General features: G+C 51.2%; 1 protein-coding gene across 1 annotated transcript in view; it reads left to right on the top strand.

The window, feature by feature from the left end:
* NF2 (neurofibromin 2) overlaps positions 1 to 23098 on the top strand; it is a 48635-nt gene that overhangs the window by 23952 nt on the left and 1585 nt on the right. The window contains 7 exon segments of the mRNA XM_030460441.1: positions 587 to 661; positions 2031 to 2144; positions 4401 to 4523; positions 4883 to 5100; positions 6399 to 6501; positions 12108 to 12238; positions 13916 to 14075. Of these exon segments, the coding sequence (XP_030316301.1) occupies positions 587 to 661; positions 2031 to 2144; positions 4401 to 4523; positions 4883 to 5100; positions 6399 to 6501; positions 12108 to 12238; positions 13916 to 14075 (924 nt within the window).

Below are 23098 nucleotides of genomic sequence, written 5' to 3'. Positions count from 1 at the left end.
GAGCAGTTTTGTGACAGGGCTGAGAGACCAGGAGAAGAAATGGGAACATTCCTCACATTCTGGTGAACAAACTGCAGGGAAAATCCCTTCTGTGCAAGCAGAGGTGTCACTGGGAAGGACAGCAGCTCCTGTTTCTGTGTTCCTAATGCAACCCTCCTGCCTGTCCATGGGGCAGCTGAGCTGCTGCTCCTTCTTTTAGAAATGTCAGGGGGGTTCTGCTGTACCTCCTCATTCTGCCAGGAGCGCAGCATCCTGCCCTGGGAGGGGCTGAGCTGTCTCTGTTCTTTGCAAGGTGCTCTGCAGAGGACACTGGGCTGTCAGGCACTGCAGTCTGTAGGTGGACAACACTCTCCTTGCTTCTGTGGCTCTGGCATTTGTCTGACTGGAGGAGCTGTTGTCTCCTTAGTTGCTATTGATGCTACTTCTCCTGCTTGGCTAGAAGCCACAGGGACAGCTCTCAGCCTTGTTTGTCTGACACAGCTGACCTCCCCTGAGCCAAAGCTTTCAGTAAGGACTTTTATAGCTGCCTTTTTATTAAATGCACTGCTCTCTGATAACTCTCCCTCTTTATTTTTTTCCTTTTCAGTTTACAATTAAGCCATTGGACAAAAAGATTGATGTTTTTAAATTCAATTCGTCAAAGCTGCGTGTGAATAAGCTGGTAAGGCTGCCAACAGTCACTTTTATTGCCTGCAGCAGTACAAGACCAGGTTCTTTTGGGGCTTTTCAGAGGGACTGGCTTGACTGGAGCTGTGGTTTAGTGTAGCAGTTAGTGTCTCAGCCTCTAGAATTGGAGAGGGGGAAGCTCAAGTCAAGCACCTTCACAGAACCTCTCCTGTTTTTCTGCTCCCTTTATGAGCTCTTGGGTTACACCTGACCTGCCTGGCAGAAGCACCTTGTAAGTAAAAGTTTTTTGTCAACTCCATCTTTGCTCCAGATCCCCTTTCCTCTCCTGCTGATCTTTCCCATCCTGCCCTGTGATGCAGTGTTTCTCTTATAGCTGCAGTCCTGGCTTTTTCCTAAGCTGATTCCCTCTAAGGACACTCTCCCTGTACAGGGATGACAGAGCCTGTATTGGGTTGTTCTCCTCAGCATTTGTGCCAGAGACCAGCCCTAGCTGGTGTTGTGGGTTTGGTATTTGAAGGAGCTTTGATCCAGGTTCTTTTGTAGCTCTGCATTATGTTAAGTCACACGAGGGACCCACAGAAAGCAGAGGGGGTTATTTTTCCTATCCTTACAAGAGAGGAACTTTGTTCTCCTGATCACAGACTGTCCTGTACCAAGGTGCTGCAGGGAAGTGGGACTTCCCAACAAAAGCCTCAGTTATGCACCCCTCAGGTTCATAGAAAAGAATCACAGTTTAGAAACTGGGTAGAGCTTTCCCTCTTCTGTGTACCTTCTCCTTTACTAAGCCTCCTCTGGTATTGCCATCGTTGTACCAGAGAAGACCACAATGGTGCTCCAAACCCTTCAGCAAAGATATCTGAAGGTGTCCAAGGAAATCTTTGATATTTTGACATTATTTATATGTCCAAGATGGAAAGTGGTTTTCCTTCTTTTTTAAACAAAACCAAAAAAAGAATCTCAGTGCTTTGAACATGCAGTTGGTTGAAGGTACAAGTTTATCTTGAACCAAAAGAAAGGGGACAGTGGGGAGCAGGGAACTGGCTGGAGCTGTAGCAGCCACTGTTTTGTTATTTGGCCTAATGCCTTGTTGGGGCTTTTTGTACCTCTTGGTGGAGCCATGCTGTGCTGGCTGCCCAGAAAACAAACCATTGGTCTCTGCAAAGGGCCAAGGAGCTCTGCACAACCCAGGAGCTCGTGTTTGGTACAGGATTTGAGCTGTACCTCATCTCCTTGCCCTTCATGTGGGTCCAGGACCTTCCAAGGTTTGAGTTAAGTGGGTGGAAGTGCTTGCAAGTGCCAAATCAAAGCAGTTCAAGTGGTTTGGTGTGACAAGAATACAAATTATGCCCTCGTCATCATGTGTAGAGCTGTTTCTCTCCACTCTTCACCCTTGACTGGAATAGATCCTTCAGCTGTGTATTGGAAACCACGACCTCTTCATGAGGAGGAGGAAGGCAGACTCCTTGGAGGTCCAGCAGATGAAGGCACAAGCCAGGGAAGAGAAAGCCAGGAAGCAGGTGAGACATGTTGCATGACTGGACTGTGAGCTAACAGCAGAAATGGAGATGAACTGGGGCAGGAACAACCTCCAGAGTGACATCAAGCACATGGAGCAGCTTTGAGGGAAGGTCCAGCTGAACATCTCTTGTTAGCAGCCTGCTGCCACCTTGCCAGGAATTCACAGCTTGGCTCTGCAGGCTGATGGCAGCCTGGCAGCCCCCACATTTGGGAGAGCAGGACCAGGAGGAGGGGAGGGAAGAGGTGATCTGGTGTCCTACATGTGTGCCTCCACCTCCCCTGCCTGGCTGGACACCTGGAGCAGGTTGGGGTAGTTGCCTGTAATTCAAGCAGGGGCTAGGAGGGGGAGCTGTGCTTTTGCAGTAGCTTTTTGCCTCTTTTTTTCTAATTACAAGGTGATGGAATGCAGGGCAGCATTTCTGGGGGGTGCAGCCTGCATGCTAATTGGGTGCTGGCCTCCTTTATCTGCAACAGGTCAGCCCAGGCAGACAGAAGGGCTTTTTGGAGGCAGCAGCATGGAGCCGATGAGCATATATCAGCAAATTGGATTGAATGAATCATTGTCTCTGCTCGTAGACCTCCTCTACTCACTGAAACCCACACAGCTAATCTGAAGGCTGGTGCTTAGAATATAAATGTCCTCTTTTGCAATAAGGCCACTAGGTAGCAGAAGAAACCAAAGCAGCCACTTGCACGCTGGAGGGTCTTATGCTCAAAGGTCTGCTAAGTTAAAGGGGTTCCATGTCCACAAAGGTGCCTGTGGGTGCTGGTCTGGGTGTTGAGGTGCTCAGCTGACCTGGAGATGTGAGGTAGTTTGTCTTGCAGGTACCTCCTGGAGAAGTTCTGCTCCTTGTAGTCTGTGGGGTGGCAGGAGAGGACGGGACATGGTTGACTGTGGGGGCAACCAGTATATGGGTCACTATGTGGGTAACCAGGACAGCTCCTCTCCTTCTTGCTTCTCATGGGGATTCCTCTGCTCAGTCAGGAGCTGGCATTAGTGGATCAAGCCCACGTGGTGCTCCAGTGCTGGTGGCTTCAGGAAGGAGGGTTCATAATCTGAGATTTTGGGGCCTTCCTCTCCCAGCAGCAGGAACCTACAGAGAGGGCACTGTGGGGTAGCAGGAGCTCTTTGCTTCCCCTCAGATCCAGAGCCCTTCTGCTCTACAGGAAAGGTCCTGAGGTTTCTGCTGCCCTTGGCTGTCTCACCTGCTTTCTCCTCCCTCCCCAGGATCTCCAGTTGTTAACTGGTTCCAGAGAATTCTTGTTCATGGAAGCCCTGAGTGGGATGGGGAGCATCATGATAATTAATGAGGGGAACCTTTAATTGAAGTCAGCAGAGCTGTTACAGCAGTGGGCGTCCACTTCCAGAGCACAGTTGTGGCCAAGGAGCAGGAAGATGTGTCTTCTTTCCCTTATTAAACCCAGTGGGTGGCCTGGGCAGGGCTGTGTGTCCATGCTGGAGCCTGGAAATTTATAATGCACCCATCTCTGGTTGTACTGGAGTGCTGCAGCTCAGTGTGTTGGTGTCTCCCTGTGGGTGCTTAGCTAGCAGGGAGGCAGCTGTTGGACACATTCAGTCTGCACAACACTCTCAGCTGTTTCTGGGAAGAGGTGACAGGACTCTGGTGGGTTGTCTCAGTGTGGTTGTGACCTTTAGCCCCCAGAAAGCATTTTTATTTCCTGCAGGCCGAGCTGAAGGTAGAGAATTTGTCATGTCTAGGAAGTGATAGGGGTGGTCACACTCTTTGCAACCTCTATAAATAAGTGGAATTAAGTTTCCCAGCATGCTGGGTTAGATGTCTGACCAAAAGCAGCAGCTATCCATGTCCTTCAAATGCCTCCGTGGCACTGTGTCTGGATTTGATATTTTGAAGATGCCTCCAGACTGCCCTGAAGCTCACTCTTGCTCTGAGAAACTCCAGGTGTAGCTGGAGCTCTTGGAACACCCCCTGTGTGAGCCTGCCCCATGGGTCAGGATGGGAGGGTGCTTTCTGGGGACGTGGTCACCTGCAGGTGGCTGGTGGGGCAGTGCTGTGGGTCACATCCTGAGTAGAGGGAGTCTCTTGGGAATGGTGCTATTTAGGGGAGCAGGGTGCATCGAAGTCACTCCTGTTAAGGGTGATAAGCAGAGTGGAGGTGGCAGTGCAGCCCTGTGCTGTCGCCCCACGTGGTGACCTTTTCTCAACCTTTGGAAAGCCTTTCTGATCCATGTCATTTCTCCTCACCTTGCCCATCTCCCTCTCCCTCTTTCCCAGATGGAACGGCAGCGCCTGGCCCGAGAGAAGCAAATGAGAGAAGAGGCTGAGAGGACAAGAGATGAACTGGAGAGAAGATTGATGCAGTTAAAGGAAGAAGCAACAATGGCCAATGAGGCTCTGGTGAGTGTCTGGGAGGTTGTTTCCTGAGGCACTGCAACTCTTCCAACTCCTGAAGCATTTTGGGAAGCACATTCTGACCCTGCTGTGGCTGTTCTCAAAGCCCTGCTGGGGTGGACAGTGATCAGGGGGCTGGATGGAGATGTTTTCATCTCACTAGCCTGCTGTGGCAGGAGCACAAAGGAGGAGGGTTTGGGACAGAGCCTGGGCACATTCAGGTTTTGGCTGCAGAAGTCTGCAAGCATTCATGGTAGGGGAGGGATGTGGGAAGTCAGCAGCCCAGGGCCCTGCTTTGCAGGGAGTGAGCATATTTGGGGAGACATTCAGCCTGCTTTGGTGGCTTAATGTGCTTTCATTCTCAGATGAGGTCTGAAGAGACAGCAGACCTGCTGGCTGAGAAGGCTCAGATCACAGAGGAGGAGGCCAAGCTCCTGGCACAGAAAGCAGCTGAGGCTGAGCAGGAGATGCAGAGAATCAAAGCCACGGCCATCCGGACAGAGGAGGAGAAGAGACTGATGGAACAGAAGGTGCTGGAGGCAGAGATGTTGGCACTGAAAATGGCAGAGGAGTCGGAGAGGAGGTCAGAGGGTACAACCTTGCAGCTGCCTCTGCTTTGCTTTCCAACCCCCTTTTGACTTGGCTGACAGAGCAGCTCATGCCTCGAGTTAGTCATCCAATGGTTTGCAGTGAGCTGGCGGCCTCCTGTGCATGTATGACAATAAATGCCCCAAGGCTCAGCTGGTTTCTCTCCTCATCTCACTTTCCCAGAGCTGGGCTGTCCCTGAGTGGGAAACAGTGGTGGTAGAGCAGTGAAGGCCCTAATCTTTCCTTGGATTGGAGCTGGACATCCTTCCCTGAAGCCTTTTTTGGGAGAGGGGTGAAAGGTACCGTGGTCCTTGGCACTCTGCCTTCTGCACCTCACATCCTGACTGCAGAAGCCAGCTCTGCTTTTGGGTAATTTCTACAAACACTCACTGCCTTCCCCAAAGAATTTCACCACAGGGATGACACTGGAGGGGAGAGTTCTTTGGTGGATGACAGATCTGCATGTGCTGATCTCTCTTTGTTCTGCTAGCTCCCTCTCAGTTTAGTTCTCCATACCAGTCATGAGGTCTCTGTTTCAGGTTAGCCTGGAGGTCTCCCTGGCTCCTGGAATCTTTGCTTCTTGTTAAAACTGCTGTTTCCATCCTCTTGATACCAGAGCCCTGGTCCCATGGTGCATTTGGTAGTGAGCAAGTAAAAGATCATTCTTGTTTCCTTCCAACTGATTACTCTTCTGTGTGAGAGCTCACTCCCTGTCAGCCTTTCTGCTTGGTTGAACACTGCCCTTGTCCATCTCTTCTTGCCTTGCTCTCTGTCTGGTGAATTCTCCACTCAGGTTTCCACCCAGCAGAGAAAGCTTCCTTCCTTTGGTGTTCTTGCAGGGGAGTCCTTGAGCCTCAGGGGTAAATACTACTTTTAGCATTGTTGAGCCTTGTGAGTAGGCAAGCTTGGGTGCTTTTTCCTTTCAGTGTAGTAAATAATTGTTAGTAGAGGCTTACTTGTCAGTCACTGCCTCTCCTGCTGTACATCTGTGCTTAACTTTGGAAGTGACTCTCAGTGTTGTGGTGTCTTGGCACACTTCTCCAGCCTTTAGCCTTGCTTGGTGATGCTCATGCAGCTCCCACGTTGGTGCTGCCTTTCTCTGGCTTGGATTTTGTGCTAATTAAAACACCCTACATGTCAGAGATTCCCTTGTTCAAACCATTTCTTAGTTTAGGTCTTGTTGCAGGACAAATCTCTGCCTATTCTGCAGCTTCACTGTAATGCTGCTTCTCAGTCTTCTCACTCCTTTTACCTTCAGGCTGATATTTGACATTTGCTCTTTTTCCTTTGCAGGGCAAAGGAGGCTGATCAGCTGAAACAAGACCTTCAGGAGGCTCGTGAGTCTGAGAGGAGAGCAAAGCAGAAGCTTCTGGAGATCACCAAGTCATCCTACACAGTAAGAGCAACCTCTGGATGTAGTTCCCAGTCCATAAATCTGCCCACCCTGTAGCCTGGAGGAGTTTCAGGTCTCCATCCTCTTGGAAGAGGGGTAGGAGCTGTCTGCATTGCTCAGCAGCTCTTTTGTCCAGGCAGGAGGTCACTTAGCTCTTTTTCTTCTGTCCTCTCTCCCCTGCTTCTTGCTACTGGAGCAAGGGAGCTGCTGCTGAAAGTGAAGGTGGCAAATTTTAAACCAATTTAACCAATTCAATTGTTGCTGTGCTGGCACGTGTGGAGTGAACCAGTTCAGTGATAGCTTTTAAAACAGGGCTAAATACTTAGAGTGCAGAGGATGTCTTTGTTCTTTTTGGGCAGGATAAATGTGTGAATTCATTTTCTTGGGAGCCACTGTGTATCTAGGTGCTGGGAAAAAAAACCCACTTCCCTGAAAGGGACATTATTCCATAATTGCCCATTAAGAGGATTTCACACCTTGCTTTGAAGCATCTGGTGAGCCAGACTGACCCCTGGCTCTGATCCCTCTGGCAGTTCCACTTCTCCAGTTGTGCTTCAGGGTCTCCAGACCCAGACAAGTGCTGTCCTCCCTGCAGCACCCAACTGCCTGGAGGGGTGGAGGGGGAGGAAAGAGCTGCCCAGCTTCAGCAACAGACTCAGCAGATGTACCTTGCACTTACTGACACTGCCAGTACTAAAGTTTTCATTTCAGGCTTCTTCCCTCCCTCCTCCTCTGGAGACTTTTGAGAAGCAGATTGAAGAGGACTTGAGAAGAAATAATTTGTCATCCCAATTCTTTGAAGTTCCCTGCAAACAAATGTTCAGAAGCCTTTAGGAATGGCAGTGATGGTGAATAGTCAGATGCTCTTCAACTGTGAGACACTCAGTTGAGGGCTCAGTGCCCATATAGCTCAGCTTTGGGGTGGGTTTAGGGCTTCTGGGATCCATGAGGTCTTTAATTCTGGGTTTAACTTGTGTGCAGGGTGGAGTGTCCTCACTGAACCTCTGCTGCATTCAGTGCTGGAGCAGCGCTTCCACCTCCGTGTTCCCTCCTGTTGCTGTGCCCATCCTCAGCTGAGCAGCACCCCAGCTTTCCAGCCCTTCTCTTCCATACTGCAATCCACACAGAACCCCCTAGTCCTGGCACATGGTGCTGCCTCCTCTCCCTCCCCTTGGCCTTCTTGCTGGTGCCAGGAGGGGCAGGGATGTGCCTTTGTCCCCCCCAGTTATGTGGCAGGGTCCCTGGTGGAGCAGCTGCTTCTCCCATCCCTGTTGGAGTCCGGGGAGGAACCCTGTGTCACCCTGTGAGCCCCTTGTCACAACAGGGAGCCCCGTGTCACACTGGGACCTCTGTGTTACACAGGGCTCCTGTTTTTCCAAGGTCCAGGAGAGGCAGGTGTGAGCGTTGTGCCCATGTCCAGGTGACAACACCTTTCTGTCCCTTCTGCCCCCTCTCACACTGATCTCATGTCCCACTCTGCTGCCTGCATGTTTGGGTCAGAGCAGTGGGATGTGGGGAGATCCCCTTCCTGCTCTGGGTTGGGTTCAACCTCCCTCTCCTGCCAGCACATGGAGGGACCCAGTGGGTGAGCACAGACCAGAATGAGCCCAGGCTGGCCTGAGGGATGAAGCAGTTCTGAAAGCTGCTGCTGGGAGGCTTGAGGCCCTAAGGAGGGTGGCAGCTCTGCCAAATGGTGCAGGATTCCAGCTCCTCACTTCCTTAATGAGGGTGTAACTCTGATCTTGGTTTTTTCCCTGGTCCCAGGGCTTGTGCTGTGTTGTCCCCTGGCACTGACTTCCCCTTGAGGGGAGAGGAGGGAAGGAGTGGATAGATGGGTTGCAGAAAAGACAAGAAAGTTAATTTATTGGGTTTTTTTCCTGTAACTTTCCAGTCTCTCATCCAGGTTCTTTCAGGCTTGTTTCAGTGTCTTATTAGTCCTTGAAGCCCAAGCTGCTGTTGTGATGGGACTGGGAAGGTGATGCATGAGAGAGAAAACGTGAATCTGAGTCTCAGGCCATCAGGGCTGGGAGAACAATTCATCCTATACTGACTTAGCAACACTGCCTCTTTCATTGCCCTTCAGGTACCATTCATGGCAAGACTAAAGGCATCTTGTGTCTTCTCTGATCCTCCTGAAGCAGCAGGGCTTGCCCAGATTCTTGAGCAGTGAGTTAAAGGCTGTGACAGCAACAGGAGGAGTTCTCCTGGCTGGGAAGCCTCAGGACAGGACTTGTTCTCTGCTTCCTCCTGTACTCCAGAGGGATGACTGCTATCAGCAGGGTGCTTGCTTCTATGAACAGCAGGGAATTGCTTCTGTGCAGTAATAGGGTTACACAGTTTGTTCCAGGTGAGGAAACACCTCAGAGAGAAGGTCTGTGTCCCCTTTATTATCCCACATCCTTGTGACACCCCTGTCACCTGCAAAGGGCAGGGAAGTGCTTTGCTCCAGATGAAACCCCTGCTTTGGAAAGGGTTCTTTGCTCTTTCCTTCTTCTCCCTCACTGCTGCAGCTCTGACTTCTCCACCAATTTTTTCAGTTGATGAGGAGAGGCAAGGAGGTGGCTGTAGTAACCCTAACAAATTGGCATCTGGACTTAATGATTGCAGCAACTGAAATTCCTGCTCTACTGTTACTGCTCTTGTTTGGGTTTTGTGGTTTTGGTTTTGCTTTGGGTTTTTTTGTTTTGTTTTGGGTTTTTGTTTCTTTTTAAATAACAAAGCCCAACAACCTGGGTATGAAAAAGCTGCTGAAGGTTGTTTGAAGGCCAGGAAGCTGGTTCTGATGATCCTGGCTCCCCTGCATGGCAGCATCTCATGCGGGAAAGGCTCTGTGAACACCTGTGTACCTTACAGGGAAGGGACCAGAATGTCAATGTGGTGCAACTATTGAAATCTGTTAAGTGCTTTGGCAGACCTGTCCTGTTGCCTTTGAGACTGCAATTTAGGGACTCAGTTGTCCTTCCCAGCTCCTGCTCCAGCATTGTTGTGGCTGTGTTTTGTGCTTGTAGCCATCACTAAGGGGAGGAAGAAATCCTTTTGCCTTCTGGTGTGAGTCTTAACTCACCTGGAACACTCCAGCCTGCCCAAGCAGTGCAGTGTCAAGGTGCCACCTCCTTTATTCTTGCATTCCAGCTTGGGCTCTGCAGGCTGGAGGAAATTTTGTCCCTTTCAGGTTTGTCCAGCTGGAGAGCAAACCCTGGCTGTTTGTGGTGAGGGAAGAGGAAGGTTATGGTGTAGAGTGAATCTGTCACCAGCCTGGTGCTGGTGGTTCTTTTCAAGTGGATCTAGCTGCAAAAAAAAACCCTGGAGTATCCCCCAGAGAAATAATGAGGGGAAGAAATAACCAGCTGAAGCTGAGGTTCTGGTTCACTGAGGCAGGTACCAGAACCAACCCCACAGCATTTGGTGTGTGCTGCCAGCACAGGCTGTCTCTGCAGCACCATCTCCTGCCATCCCACAGTCCAGTCTGGTTTGGGCAGGTTGTTCTCATTACAGAAATCTTTTCAAGCAAGAAGGAGCTTCTAGCAGGGAGGTGGGTGACCTTTTGGATGCTGGGCTGGATTTCTTGTACCCAAAATGAGGGCTAAGCATGCTGGCAGCAGTTGTGACTCAGAGCCACACATGCTGTCTGCCAGCTGAAGCCACCGTGCCACCCTTGACGTGTGCCTCATCTAACATCTTGCAAGAGCAGAGTGATGATTTCAGTCAGGATGTTTTTTCTCTGCTGGTAATGAGCCCATTTATTAGAGGTGTGGCAGAATTTTTGACTGAGAGAAAGGTCATTTTTTTAGGGGAGGATGGAATCCAAAGGGCCTGGCAGTGGGTGTCCCTGGGGGATATCACAGCACTTTGCCAGAGGAGGAAAGTCACCAGTCCTTGCTCAGATATGATATGAGTGATTCCCTGCGTTATGTCTGCATTTCCAACTCAACCTAGCAGTGGGTCTTGGAACTGTAAATTGCTGCAAAAGGAAGAATGTCTTGGTGTAGCTCTGTGGACCTTGCTGAAATTGCATCCTCAGTTAACCCTCAGGGTTACATTGCTCTTTGCTCAGACTGAGGGGCACAGTGCAGGACTCATCCAGGGTCTCATCTTGCCTCTGTTCAGAGCTTGCACTTTTAAAATAGGATTTAATGTTAAATAGCTGCCAGATGTCTGCCAAGAGGCAGCTTCTGTCCAGCATTGTTTTAAGTGGCACAGCAGGGACAAAACCTTTTTTTTACCAAGTTTTGTCAATAGATTCTGAAAGCAGGTGGTGTGTTGTCTCCTTTTTAACTAACACAAAGAGCTGGGTCCCAGAGGAGCAACAGCTCTGAAGGGAAGAGAAAATTGGGAACAGAGCAAAGGGATCTTTGGGAGGGTGCTTGGAAAACTGGGGTTGTTTGCTGTTCTGCTTCTGCAGCCTGTTTGGAGTGTTTGCCATCTTCTGCTTTAAAGAATCACTGGCTGCAAAAGAGCCTCAGAATCTGTGCTCTGGAAATAACCTGCTCTCCAGATTGAGGCAGGTTCAGACAAGTGGGGCTGTGTTATATCAGGGGTAATGTACACATTAAAAAAAATGTACAGATAAAAAAACACCCTCAAGGGTCAGTACTGGCACCAGTACTTTTCAGTATGTTTATTAATGACCTGGACAAGGGAACAGAGTGTACTATCAGCAAGTTTGCTGATGACACCAAGCTCGGAGGAGTGAGTGGCACCCCAGAAGGCTGTGCTGCCATTCAGAGGGACCTGGACAGGCTGGGGAGTTGAGCAGGGAGAAATTGAATGTATTCCCACAAGGGCAAGTGAAGAGTCTTACATCTGGGAAAGAACAACCCCAGGTACTGGGACAGGGTGGGGACTGAGCAGTGAAGGGGAAAGGGCCCTGGAGGTGCTGGTGGATGGAAGGATGACCATAAGCCAACAATGTGTCCTGGTGGCCAAGAAGGCCAATGGCACCTGGGATGGTCAGTGGGTCGAGGGAGGTTCTTCTCCCCCTCTACTCTGCCCTGGTGAGGCCACATCTAGAATATTGTGTCCAGTTCTGGGCCCTTCAGTTCCAGAAGGACCAAGAACTGCTTGAGAGAGTCCAGTGCAGAGCCACCAAGATGATGGAGGATTGGAACATCTCCTGATGAGGAAAGGCTGAGGGAGCTGAGGAGCTCTGCAGCTTGGAGAAGAGGAGAATGAGGGGTGAGCTTATTAATGTTTAGAAATCCATAAAGGGAGAGAGCCAGGAGGATGGACTGAAGCTTTTCTAGGGGTGACTAATAATAGGACAAGGAGCAATGGCTGTAAGCTGGAGCATGGGTGGTTCCATATAAATATTAGGAAGAGTTTTTTCACTGTGAGGATAACAGAGCCCTGGCCCAGGGAGGCTGTGGAATTTCCTTACGTGGAGACATTCAAAGCCCACCTGGATGTGTTCTGTGTGACCTGCTGGAGGTGACCCTGCTCTGGCAGGGGGGTTGGACTCGATGATCTTTCAAGGTCCCTTCCAACCCCTCACTTTCTGTGATTCTATGATCCTATAATCAGTGTGGATCATAGCACTGTGTCACAGCACTGTTGCTGGAGGAACATTTTTGTGGCTCAAAGGGATTTATTTGTGCTCTCTCCCTCTCCAGCAGTCCATGAACTCGAGCACAACAGCACTGCCCACTGACCTGCCAAGCTTCAACCTCATCAGTGAGAGCCTGTCCTTTGACTTCAAAGACACAGACATGAAGAGGCTTTCCATGGAAATTGAGAAGGAGAAGTAGGTGATGGCCAGGCTGGGGTTTGTGTTTTGGCTGTGGTGGGAGGAATCATGCTGGGGCTGAGTGAGGCTTTGATGTTCCAGACACACAGGTGGGAGGTGACAAGGAGGGAAGTCTTTCAGGAATACATTTACCAGGTCCTTGGGAGCTCTGCCCAGAGTGTGACGTGACTGTATGACGTCTCTGGGTGAGGATGTGGTGTCACAATTGTGTCCCTGCTCCTGCCTAATGGGGCGTTTAAGCACCAGCCAATTCCTCTCCTGATGGTTAACACAGCTCTTGTTTAGGCTTTAATTGTCCTTGTTGGAAGAAAGAGTTAATATCAGTCTGCCTGCTGGGGCCCTTGCTGGGTCCAGAGAACTTAAAGAGGGCTGGTGTCTGTGCTGAGGCCCCACATTAGGGCTTTAACCCCTTTTTCTTGGAATCTGTGTCATGTTTATGTATTAAAAGTGTGCGTAAGCAAGCTTGGATGTCACTCTTAAGCTTTGATCTTGTGTTTTCCTGAGGGTGTAAGTCTAGCCTTCAAAATTACAAATTTAGCAGAAATCAAAGCAGATCTGATTTTAATCTCTGTAGTAATAATATGCTTTGTTCATTGATTGGGTAGCAGATCAAAGCTAGAAGGGCTCTGCCAAAGTATCCCAGCCAAAACTTCCTGAGGCTGGCATGAGACACCCCTGAATCCCAGAGGGTGGTTTATTTTGCCTCTGCTGTCTGCCCTCTCCTTTGTATGGAATAACAGACCACTGTGCTAGAGAAAGAGACTTAAAATTTCTAAAGCTAGAAGGGAAAAGATAGCAGCTGAAAATAACTGGATAATTCCTGGTTCTGCACCCAGGATGCTAACTAGGTCATCCCCCTCTCTGAAGTGGGAAGAGCTTGGCTATGCCAAACTCTGAAAGCAATATCATGCTTTCCCTGACTTCTCTGGGACTGTTCTCCTCCCTCAGGGGCTGAAATAAACCCCTCTAGAAATTCTGGCACTCTGAAAAGGTTCTTGTCAGCCTGTTAGTACTTCAACCTGGGTCTTGGTATTCAATCACAAATACAAGGCTGGCATGAGGTGGTTTTTGTCTCATCTTGGAAGGCTTCATTGGTTTAGTCCGGGCTCAAAACAAAGCCTTGGGGCCAAGTCCTGCTGCAATTTCCTTGGGAGAGCTTTGTGTGTCTAAAAGATAGCTGATATTTTGGGCACAGTGCTTGCTCCCACACATTTTACAAGCCAGATCTCTCTAAAACATGAGAAGTCAGTACCTCGGGGTCCTTCCTCACTGGAAGGATTCATCCCTTGGAGTTTGTGAGCTGGGTTAGACAGAGGGGCAATGACTGCAGAAACAACTGCCCTGTAGACTGAAACTGTGTCGTGGTCACCTATGTCATGGTGCAGCTCCACTTGGAGACTGGGAGTGAATAAATACCACCCATCAGCTTCAGTTTGGCTTTTATTTTTCTTTTAAGTAACATAACCTAGAGTTTTGTTCTTGGGTCAGCTGTCTGGGTCCTCTTTTTAGTAACAACCAACTCATCATTTGGGTTAGTTTACTGTCTGCTGCTGTCAGTTCTACACATTAGAAATGATGAAAATAAGGGTTTTTTTCTGCTACAGCTCCTTGACATGGTATCATGTCACCATGTGCAGCTGGCCAGCACTAACCCAGGACTCTTGTGTGTGCTAGGGTAGAGTACATGGAGAAGAGCAAACACCTGCAGGAGCAGCTGAACGAGCTGAAGACAGAAATTGAAGCACTGAAGCTGAAGGAGAGAGAGACAGCTCTGGATATATTGCACAACGAGAACACCAGCAGAGGCAACAGCAAGCACAACACTATTAAAAAGGTATCAGAGGGCTCCAGTTTGTATCTCTCGTGATTGAAATCCTTTAAAAACAGCAACAAAGTAACCCTCCCATTTCCTTTAGCTTTTGCACAAGTTGTTATAATAAAATTGTTTGATCTAGGCTTTCTACCCCGGCTGCTTAGCTTTGAACCAGGGTGCAGAGAACTTCAGCTTATGCTGGCTCCTGGTTTCTGTTTGCCACCACCAGACCTTGTCTTTTCAGTGCTGTGGGAGGGAATCCTGAGGTCTGGAGGTCCAGATGTTTTGCTGAACCTTAACAAAAGCTGTACAGGGATGCTGTTAGAAGGGATCTGATACCCTGTGGACCCCAGGGGCAGGAAAAGCCCCTGCCTGTTGTAGCCATTCCCTACAAGCATTGCAGGGAAGCAGCCTTGTGTTTGGCTGGTGAATAATAAGGGCAAAAATACTCAGTTTACAGACTCTCAGTACAAAAAGCCAAAAACCTCTTGCTCTTCTTTTTAGTCTGTTCTCTGGTAACCCATAGTGCAGCTTCAGATACTAACAGCAAAACCTTTGGCTAGCTGCTCTCTCTGCTGTGGTCCCTGGAACCACCTGCCTCCTCTGGAAGCACAGTTGAGTTGGAGAACTTCACCAGAAAGTTAGGATGTGTGGGTCTGCTGGCTCAGGGCCACACCTGAGAGGTCACAGCAAAGCCCTGTCATAATTTTTTACATCCTGTCCTTCCCTTTTTTGCTTAGTAGCTCAGTTCCTCCAGCTGGGCTCAGTGTAAGGAGGGGCTGAGGGTGCATCCCTAACCAGCAGAGTGGGATGTGGGGCTGAGTCCCAGTCACCTGCAAGGGCTTTTTGTCCTTCCCTATCTGACTCTCTGCCCTCCTTGTGAGGGATCCAAAAACCTGTATGGCACAAGATGGGGATTGTGGTAACAACTCCAGGTTTGAAAAAAAAAAAAATCTGTGTTTCTTTACTACTCCCTGCTGAGAGTTAACACCTGAAATGATTTGAAAGTATCAGTTCATGCTGACTTTCCTGACTGGGAGTTTGTCACCACTGAACTGGGGCAGGACACTGGATCTGGTGGGTCTCACTTCCCTGTTCCCTTGTGCTAACCCCGAGTTCTCTCCCTCCAGAGCAGGGAATGTTGAAATCCTCACAGACCCTTTGGTCACTGTAGCATTTCTCCTCCCAGTGGCTTTTTGTTGGGTTTCATCTCAGTGCTCAGAGCCCTTGGCTTCAACAGAAAATGCTAAATTTTCCCTTCTGACAGAGAGGAGTGCATAGGGAGCCACTGGTCCCATTTGTCTCACTTAAAGAAAGTGGCTGGGCAGTCATTTGTCTTCCAGGGACAGGGCACTCAGTCTCCTTTGAACCTGGAGGTTGGGGCTCTCCCTTCAGGAGAGGACCAGGGCTGCCTGGCTCCTTCACCTCTGGCCAGAGGAGCAATTTTTTTTTTTTTTTCAATAAAAGTCTTATTAGTGGAGCACAATGGAGCAGAATCACAGGCTGCTTTTGTTCCTGCCACCAGGAGGTCTGGAAGAACTTTTGTCTTTGCAATTGAGAGGGAAAAGAAAAGGCAAGGCAGTGGAAATGGGGTGGGAGCAGTTTAACAGGACTTAAAATATAAAATGCATCAACCCTCTGCCTCACCTGGAAGCTGCTGAGCACTTCAGCACTGGGGGCAAGCTGTAGAGATTACAGAAACAACCTGCTTTTACTCCCATGACAGAGGATTATTTTTGTTTTTTCTTTTTTTTGTTTTTTCTTTTTTTTTCTTTTTATTTTATTTTATTTTATTTTGCTGGTTTAGCCTCAAGCCCAGGGCAGAAGACCTATCTGCATTTGAGACTGCCAAGTAGGTTATTCCAAGGTACTCTGCCTGGGGTGATGGGCTCCCCTGGCTGGGATACTAACCCCTGCATGAGCTTGCCTGCCCTACATCCTGCTCCAGCCACCCCTTCAGCCCTCCTTACACACTGAGTGCTGTGCTGGTGACACTGCCACCCAGCCCTGTCCTCACCATGGACCCCTGCAGTGTGTGGTACAGACTCCCTGCCCAGATCTCACCCCCCACAGCCTCTCTTGTCTTCCTCTCTGCCCCTCATCCTCTGTGCTGAGAAACATCTTTCTTGGCAGAAGTTGAGTTGGCAGCGTGGAGGGGGAAGGGGGGAGTGGAGGCAGAGATGCTTAAATAATTAAACACTCCTGGTTCTGCTGTGCTGCCAGTGGCTGAGAAGCTGTTGGAGGTGCAGGGTGGCCTTTGAAGATTCCTTTAATGAAGTAAATCAGGACCTTCTCCCTTGTTTGCTGTGGAGAGAAATTGGGGATTTTAAAAAAACAAACAAACAAACAAAACCTCATTCAACTCTTTGCTGCCAAAACTGTCAGAACGTGCTTAAAAATGAAAAAACAAACCAAGGAAAAAACCCACGAAGCTCCTGCTTGGAGGGGAGCAGCAGCTGGAGGTGTTGTCACCTCCTGCCTGCTGGGTAATGAGCAGGGGAATGCAGGGCAGAGGGGTGAGGATGCTCCAGGGACACTGCTGTGGGTCACTCGGGAGGACACCACTCCTGCTTCTCTCTCTCCCCTGCCTCCTCCAGCAGTGACTCCTGCTCTGGGAATGCCACACCAGTGCTTTCCAGAGCCTGCTTTACCTCCCGGGATTTGCCCTGTGCAGGGAGCATCAGCTCCTCCTTGGGGAGGAGGAGCTGGGGGAAGGGGCTTTTTGTCTCTTTCCTCGGCGTGGTTCTTGCACACCCTCAAGGTTTAGGGAGTTTTGCAGTGCTCAAGGCAGCCCTAGAGCTGGCACAGGCAGGGAGCAATGGTGGTAAAAACCTTTGAAAAAAGTTTTTGTTAAAAGTTATTTTGGAGGCTTGGAGAGCCTGGGCCCGGATGGCTGACCCCGGATGGCTGACTTCCCAGCACCTCTGGAGCTCTATAGCAGAGGCAGGAGGATGCTTTAGATGCAGATTTCTCCTCGGCTGGAAGCCAGAAGGGATCAGCAGAGGTTTGGGCCATTCTTGAACGGGCCAATTCTTCCAGGACCTCAGGCAGTGCTGTAAATCACTCCCATGTAGGGTGTTGTGCTGGCTGGGTGCCTCAGGAAGGCTGGGGGTGTCCCCAAGCCGGACTTCTTTCCTTTTTAAACATTCCCTGGGGAAGAGGGAGGACGCAGCTAAATTTTAAGGGGTCAAGGACATCTTGGGGCAGGTGTTGGATGTCTCTCTGGGGCAGGCTGGTTGTGGTTGAAACCTCCTGTCCTGGCCTGAGTGGCCTTGAGCAGGTCCGTGGCAGGGGAAATTGGGGCAAAATCCACCTGAGGCCAGGGCACCAGGAGGTGAAATGAAACCCTGGCAGTTTGTGAACAGCCTCATCCAGCAGCAGGGAGAGATTGTGTGCCTGAGAGGAGCCCCCACCATTAAATCAGATGCACAGCAGGAGCTCTGCTGTGACCCCTGGGTTTTGTTGCCTGCCTTTGAAGACGCTTGCTAAGTTTTTCATGTTTAATTACGTGGTTAACATGCTAATCCTCTTTTATGAGCTCTGTGGGCACAGCACAAGCACCTCATCTGGAAGCTGATTTCTCTTCTCCGTGGTGCTCTCTGCTGTCTCCAGCTGGCTTGGCTTTGGGAGGCTTTGCCACTGTGATTGGAGATGATAAAAAAAACCAAACCAAACCAAACCACTTTTTCCTCGCACCCTCCACTGTAGGAAAGCTCCCAGGACAGGCTGCTGCTCTGAAACACAGTTGAGTCTTCAGTTCCTCTTGCACAGTCATGCTTATTTACTGTGATTTAAGCCCTTTGAAGTATCCAGGCAAGGAGCAAATCTCCACTGCCTGCTCCCAGACAAGTGGCTTTGTCCTTGAGCAGTGCCCTGCTCCTTCCAGGGATGGGCTTGGCCTTCCCCTCGGGGTTCTCCCAGCAGCTCTTGGCTTTTCCTTGGACTCTGGGGCTGGCTCATCCTTCTCCTGGTGCCCCTGGGAATTGATGTGGATAGTGGAGGTGGATCCTGGTGCATCGTGCCCTGTGGGATGAGGCAATGAGCAGCTCCTTGACTGCCTGGCACTAAGGGATGAGCTGTGGGATGTCTTCATGCCCTGCATCTTGGGACAGGCTGTGGTCTGGACAGAGGACGTTGGTGACTTAGGGATGGGCACTGCCATCTGAGTCTCTCAGGACATGGCTACAAAGCTGCTGGGCCACCATCTAATGTCTTGGGGCTGCTTAATCATCCTGAGAGATTTTGAGGAGGCTGCAACTGGGGCAGGAGGCTTCTCTGCCTGTTTTTCAGCTCTGCTGGCTAGCATCCTGCTGAGGCTCACTGAAACGTGTCCCTTGAGGACTCCAACAAATCTTTTGGGGTCTCTTTGCCCTCTCTTGAGTTCTTCCTTCATCACCTCTCCCTTTCTGGGCCCTGTAGACCACCTCTCCATGAAAGGAAGAGCACATCCTCTGCTGTGCTCCAATGATTTCCTGATGGGGAGATGGAGGACGTTGTTGTGCCTCTGAAGCTTCACCCTGCAGAGGGAAGGGAAGCAGCACAACTTCTCTGGGAGAAGTGATGCCATGTGGAGCTGCAGGCAGGTTGGGTCCTTGCCTTTCTTGGGGGATACTGTGACAGCCTAGCCAGGGCCCAGAGGTGGTGCTGGCAGCCTGGTGGAGAACTGCAGCATTGCCGTGGTGTTGCTGAGCAATCCCCTCCCCGGGGAGAGGGGGAAGGCTCCGTGCTGCAGAGCGGGCACAGCACCAGCCAGGGAGGGATTTCCCAGGAGCTCTGCACCCCTCTGTCCCAGCCCTGCAAGACCTGCGAGGGGAGAGAAAAGAGAGAAAAGCCCTGATATGATGCAGGGAGACACCCGAGGAGCAGAGCACTGCTAGGCACAAATAATCCAAGGGGGAGGTACATCCCAGGTGGGTTTTGCCCACACATCCCCATCTGTCCCAGGCCACGTTCCTCTTCTTCTTGCCCCGCTTCTTCCTGGGAGCTGGGAAGTAAAACTCCCCGGCAGCTAAAGTGGGACACGGCAGCCTCCTTTTCCTTGTTTACAAGGAGGGAAAAAGGAAACGTCACCCCGGTGGGTTATTTTTGTGGCAGCCTTTTGAAAAGCCCGTTGCCTTCAACTGGAGCATCGTCATCAGGCTTTTGAAAAAGCACTCATCAAAAGCATCAGGGGCCGGGGGGGAAAAGTTGTGCTGAGAGGAGGGAATAAACTGCAGCGTGGGAGTGAAAGAGAAACGGCGAGGTGGGGACTGGAAAGGAGGGGGAGGGAGAAATTGGGGAGGTTTTGGGTTTCAGAAGTCTAAGGGGGGAATTGAAATGTCTACCTGGCTGGCTGGGGACAGGGACGGAGAGTGATGTTCAGGGGAGCAAGGGGAGGGAGATATCCCCCTGAGGGGGAATAAAGAGGATTTCTTGGGTGCAAGGAGGGGGAGATGGGTTAGCAGGGATGGAGGATCCCCCATCCCCAGCATCATATGGGGGCAAGAGGACGGCTCACCCTCCCCTCCAGCCCGGCTGGGCTGCAGGAGAAACAAGCAAACAGCAGCTGAGACATGTGAAGCTTTACTCCCAGGGAGGATGGGAGAAGGTTGGTGGGATTTGGGGGGGAATTTCTCTGGGTCTGGTTTGCCCCAGCAGTTACCTCCCAAGGACTTATTGGGTTGCTTTTATTTGTTTTTTGGGTTTTTTTTTCTGAGATCCAATCAGTCCAGCAGCCCTGAGTGGTAGCAGAGCTCAGAGGAACCCCCAGCTCAGGAATGCAGGGAGTGGGACTCTTCCCTGGCTCATATCTTGATTCATTGGAGCTCTGCTCACTTAATTGCACTCCCTCTCTTTTCTCTCCCCCTTTAAATTTTCTTCGACTGCTGTGGTTGTGCAGCATGGAGCCCACCCTCCCTCCTGCAGGAAGGAGATTATCATAATACTGCTTGTAAATCAATTTTTTCCCCCCTTTCTCCACACTGACGAGAATGTAACCGGTTGTTAATCACCCTGCCTGGCCTGCCCCGTGTTAGGGGAGAGGGAGATAGATTTAATTCTCCCTGCCTGGCCGGGCAGAGGGATGCTAGGCAGCGCAAAGGACTTGGAGGAGGTGCTGGAGGCCACTTCAGGGCTTTTCCCTCTGGGGATGGTGGGGAGCATGGCCATGCTCTCCTCCTCACTGGTGCAGAAAAGAGCAAAAGCAGTTGCTCCCTGCCTGAGGGAATGGGATTTCCCTGCCATGAGCTGACTGGGCTCAGTGGGTTTTGCAGCTGAAAGGAGAGGGGAGATGGGGTTGGCTGCAGGGCTCCCCCCAGCACTGCCACCCACCCCATGGGGCTGGATGGGGTGAGGCGGGATTGGGATGGGAACAAGGATCAGGCTGGGAGTGAGAGTCACTCTGCCTGGGATTGCTCAGCAGAGGGAAAATCAACAATAAAAGAAGGTAAAAAAGATAAGGGGGGGGGAGTTTTCCCTCCTGGCATAGGAGAGCATTGGTGGTGGAGCATCAGTGAGCAAAAGAACAATCCAAATGTCCCCTGTTTCTTTTTCTGTTTATTTGTGCCCCTGCCTGATGTGAGAAGGCAGCTGTCTGGGAGCTGCCAAGCAGCCCTATTCCCACTGCAGCCCTATTCCCAGTGCTAGAGATCCTCCTGGAAGTGAGGGAGACAGAGGTCTTGGCCATAACCCAACTCCTGCAGATGGGAAGGGGGGCAGCTCTGCTCTTGTCCTGTTCCTGTGGCTCTTTTCTCTGTCCCTTCAGGTTACTGGGGACAGGGACAGAAGAACACTTCTATCAAGGGAGGAATTCTGTAAGTGGGGAGGAACTCTCCTGCCTGAGCACTACAGGAATCAGAGGGTGATGAGAGCCTCAGGAGGTGCTCGGGTGGTGGGAGTGGAGGTGCTGCTCCATGGTTGGAATCCCTGGGGTCTTCTCCTTTCCCATGGCAAAAAGTCTGGCTGTTGCTTGTGCCACTGAGCAGAAAGGCATAACCCCCTTGAGAAATTCAGCACCCACCTCTTTCTGCAGCACCCCAGCTCATCAGAGCCCATCTTTGCTCCCTGGGCTGCTCCTCCTGTGCCTTGATTTCCTTGTGTAGGTGAAGTTAAATATATATATATAGTATATATATGTATATATATAAATAAAGCCACGTGGAGCATCTCAGGGAGGCTGTGAAGGTCACGGCTGAAAGCTCCTGGTGGAAGAGCAGGGCTGCAGCTCTGCCTTCTCCTTGTGCCTGTGCTGCCCTCGGAGCTTTGCCTCCTCCTGCTTCCCTGGCACTGGAGCAGTTCCAGAAGGTGCAGGTTTCGGTGCAGAAGCTGCTGCCCCAGGTGGACTTAAAGGTGCCCCAGATGGGGCTTTGAGGTGCCCCAGAACCACAGGGAGCTTCTTGGAGCTGAAGGCAGGATGGAAACAGTTGAATCTCCCTGCTTAGCCTGGGGAAAAACATTTTCCCCCGCAGGTCTGTCGCTGTCTCCTCTCGTTTCTTGGAGCACTGGGATTACTGGGGATTTGGGGGGGAAGGGGGAGGAGGGGGACAGCTCTTCCTCTTGCTGTGCTGTAATGGAGCAGCACCAGGAGCCCCCCAGGGGCTGGGGAAGTGGTGGTGGGGTGGTCTTCTTCACCCTCCAGCAGGGGTGGTGGCCAGTGCAGAGCTGGCAGGTGAATGTTCCTCCTTGGGGGGGGTTCTGACCTCTCGGGATCTCTCCAGGGGAAACAGGAGAGCCAAGATGCCCCACGTGGGGTTGTGATGGAGGGAGGGGTTCAGATCAGCCTCACCTGCCCCTCTCCAACCCCATCACCCACCTTCCCACCCTCCATTCCCTGCCAGGGCCCCATCCTTGCCCTCTGGCAGTGGGAGGCAGCAGCCCTGCTGAGGGGGACACACACCATGTCCCTCACCCTTTGTATCTCCCATTCCCTGTCCTGTGTTCCTGCCAGGCGTGCACAGGAGATTCCCAGGTGGGGAAGCCGAAGCAAAGCCCCTGTTGGGGCCACCAGTAGGACTGGGAGCAGGCTGGGGCTGCCCACTCCTTTTTTATCCCTGTCTCCAGCCTTGAAAGAGAGGGAAGAGCTTCCCGAGGTACGCAGAGCCCCCATCCCATCTCGTACCCCCCTCCGTCCAGCTCTGGTGGGAATGCTCAGGCAGAGGAGAACCAGCCCTGGCCCAGGAGATGCTGCTAGCAAAGGGCATTAAAGCCCCTGCAGACATTTCCTCTGCAATACAGGGGTTTTTTTGTTTTGTTTTGGTTTGGTTTGGTTTTGGGTTTTGGGTTTTTTTTTCGACTGGTATTAGAAGCTGGGAAGGAATTACCGAGGAGAGGCCGTGGCGGGCAGGGAGGCGGGGGGGAAAGCTCTTGGCAGCTCTGTCGCGGGGCTTAACTCCTTGCAACGTGATCCCAGGATCCCTGCTTCAGCAAAAGCAGCCTGGGAATGAGCCCTGGGCTGTCCGCCCGCTGCTTTGGCAAACGCTGTCGGGGATTCAATAGCTGCTCGGGAGACAGCACTTCTCCCACCGCCCTCCTTTTTTTTTTTTTTTTTTTTTGGGTTTTTTTTTTGGGGGGGGGTGTAAATACTGGGATTTCTTCCACCTCGCTGAGGATGTTTCTTTCGTCTCCCGTTTGGCCCCTTAGGAAATGGCCTCACGGCTCCTCCCCGGGGGGGTTATTTTGCGGCGAGCCTCAGCACTGCTGCTAAAAGCTCTACTGGGTCAGGTCTCCGAGTCCTGCGGAGCTTTGGCTCAGAGGATGGAATCCTGGAAGCGAAGGGCTCTCCAGCTCCATCTTCCTGCGGGATGGAGGGAGCGGATCCCGGGGCAAGGGGAAGGTGGTGGGTGCTGGGACCATGCACGCTCATTCCCTGAAGGGTGATGGGATGGATGGGTTGGACACCGGGACAGGGCAGGGTGTTCCGTAGCTGGTGATGGGCTGTGACACGTTCCCGGTGGCTTGGGGGAAGCTGTGGGTTTAGAGATGAGCGTGGTTCTCCCTCTCTCCTCAGCTGATGGAAGCTGTTTCTCTCCCAGCTTTGCAGTGCGTGCCCCCTACCCCCTGGGTGTGGA

Source organism: Calypte anna, chromosome 15 (genome assembly GCF_003957555.1).
Source record: "Calypte anna isolate BGI_N300 chromosome 15, bCalAnn1_v1.p, whole genome shotgun sequence".
Taxonomy (NCBI): domain Eukaryota; kingdom Metazoa; phylum Chordata; class Aves; order Apodiformes; family Trochilidae; genus Calypte; species Calypte anna.
This window is presented reverse-complemented; position numbering and strand designations above follow the sequence as displayed.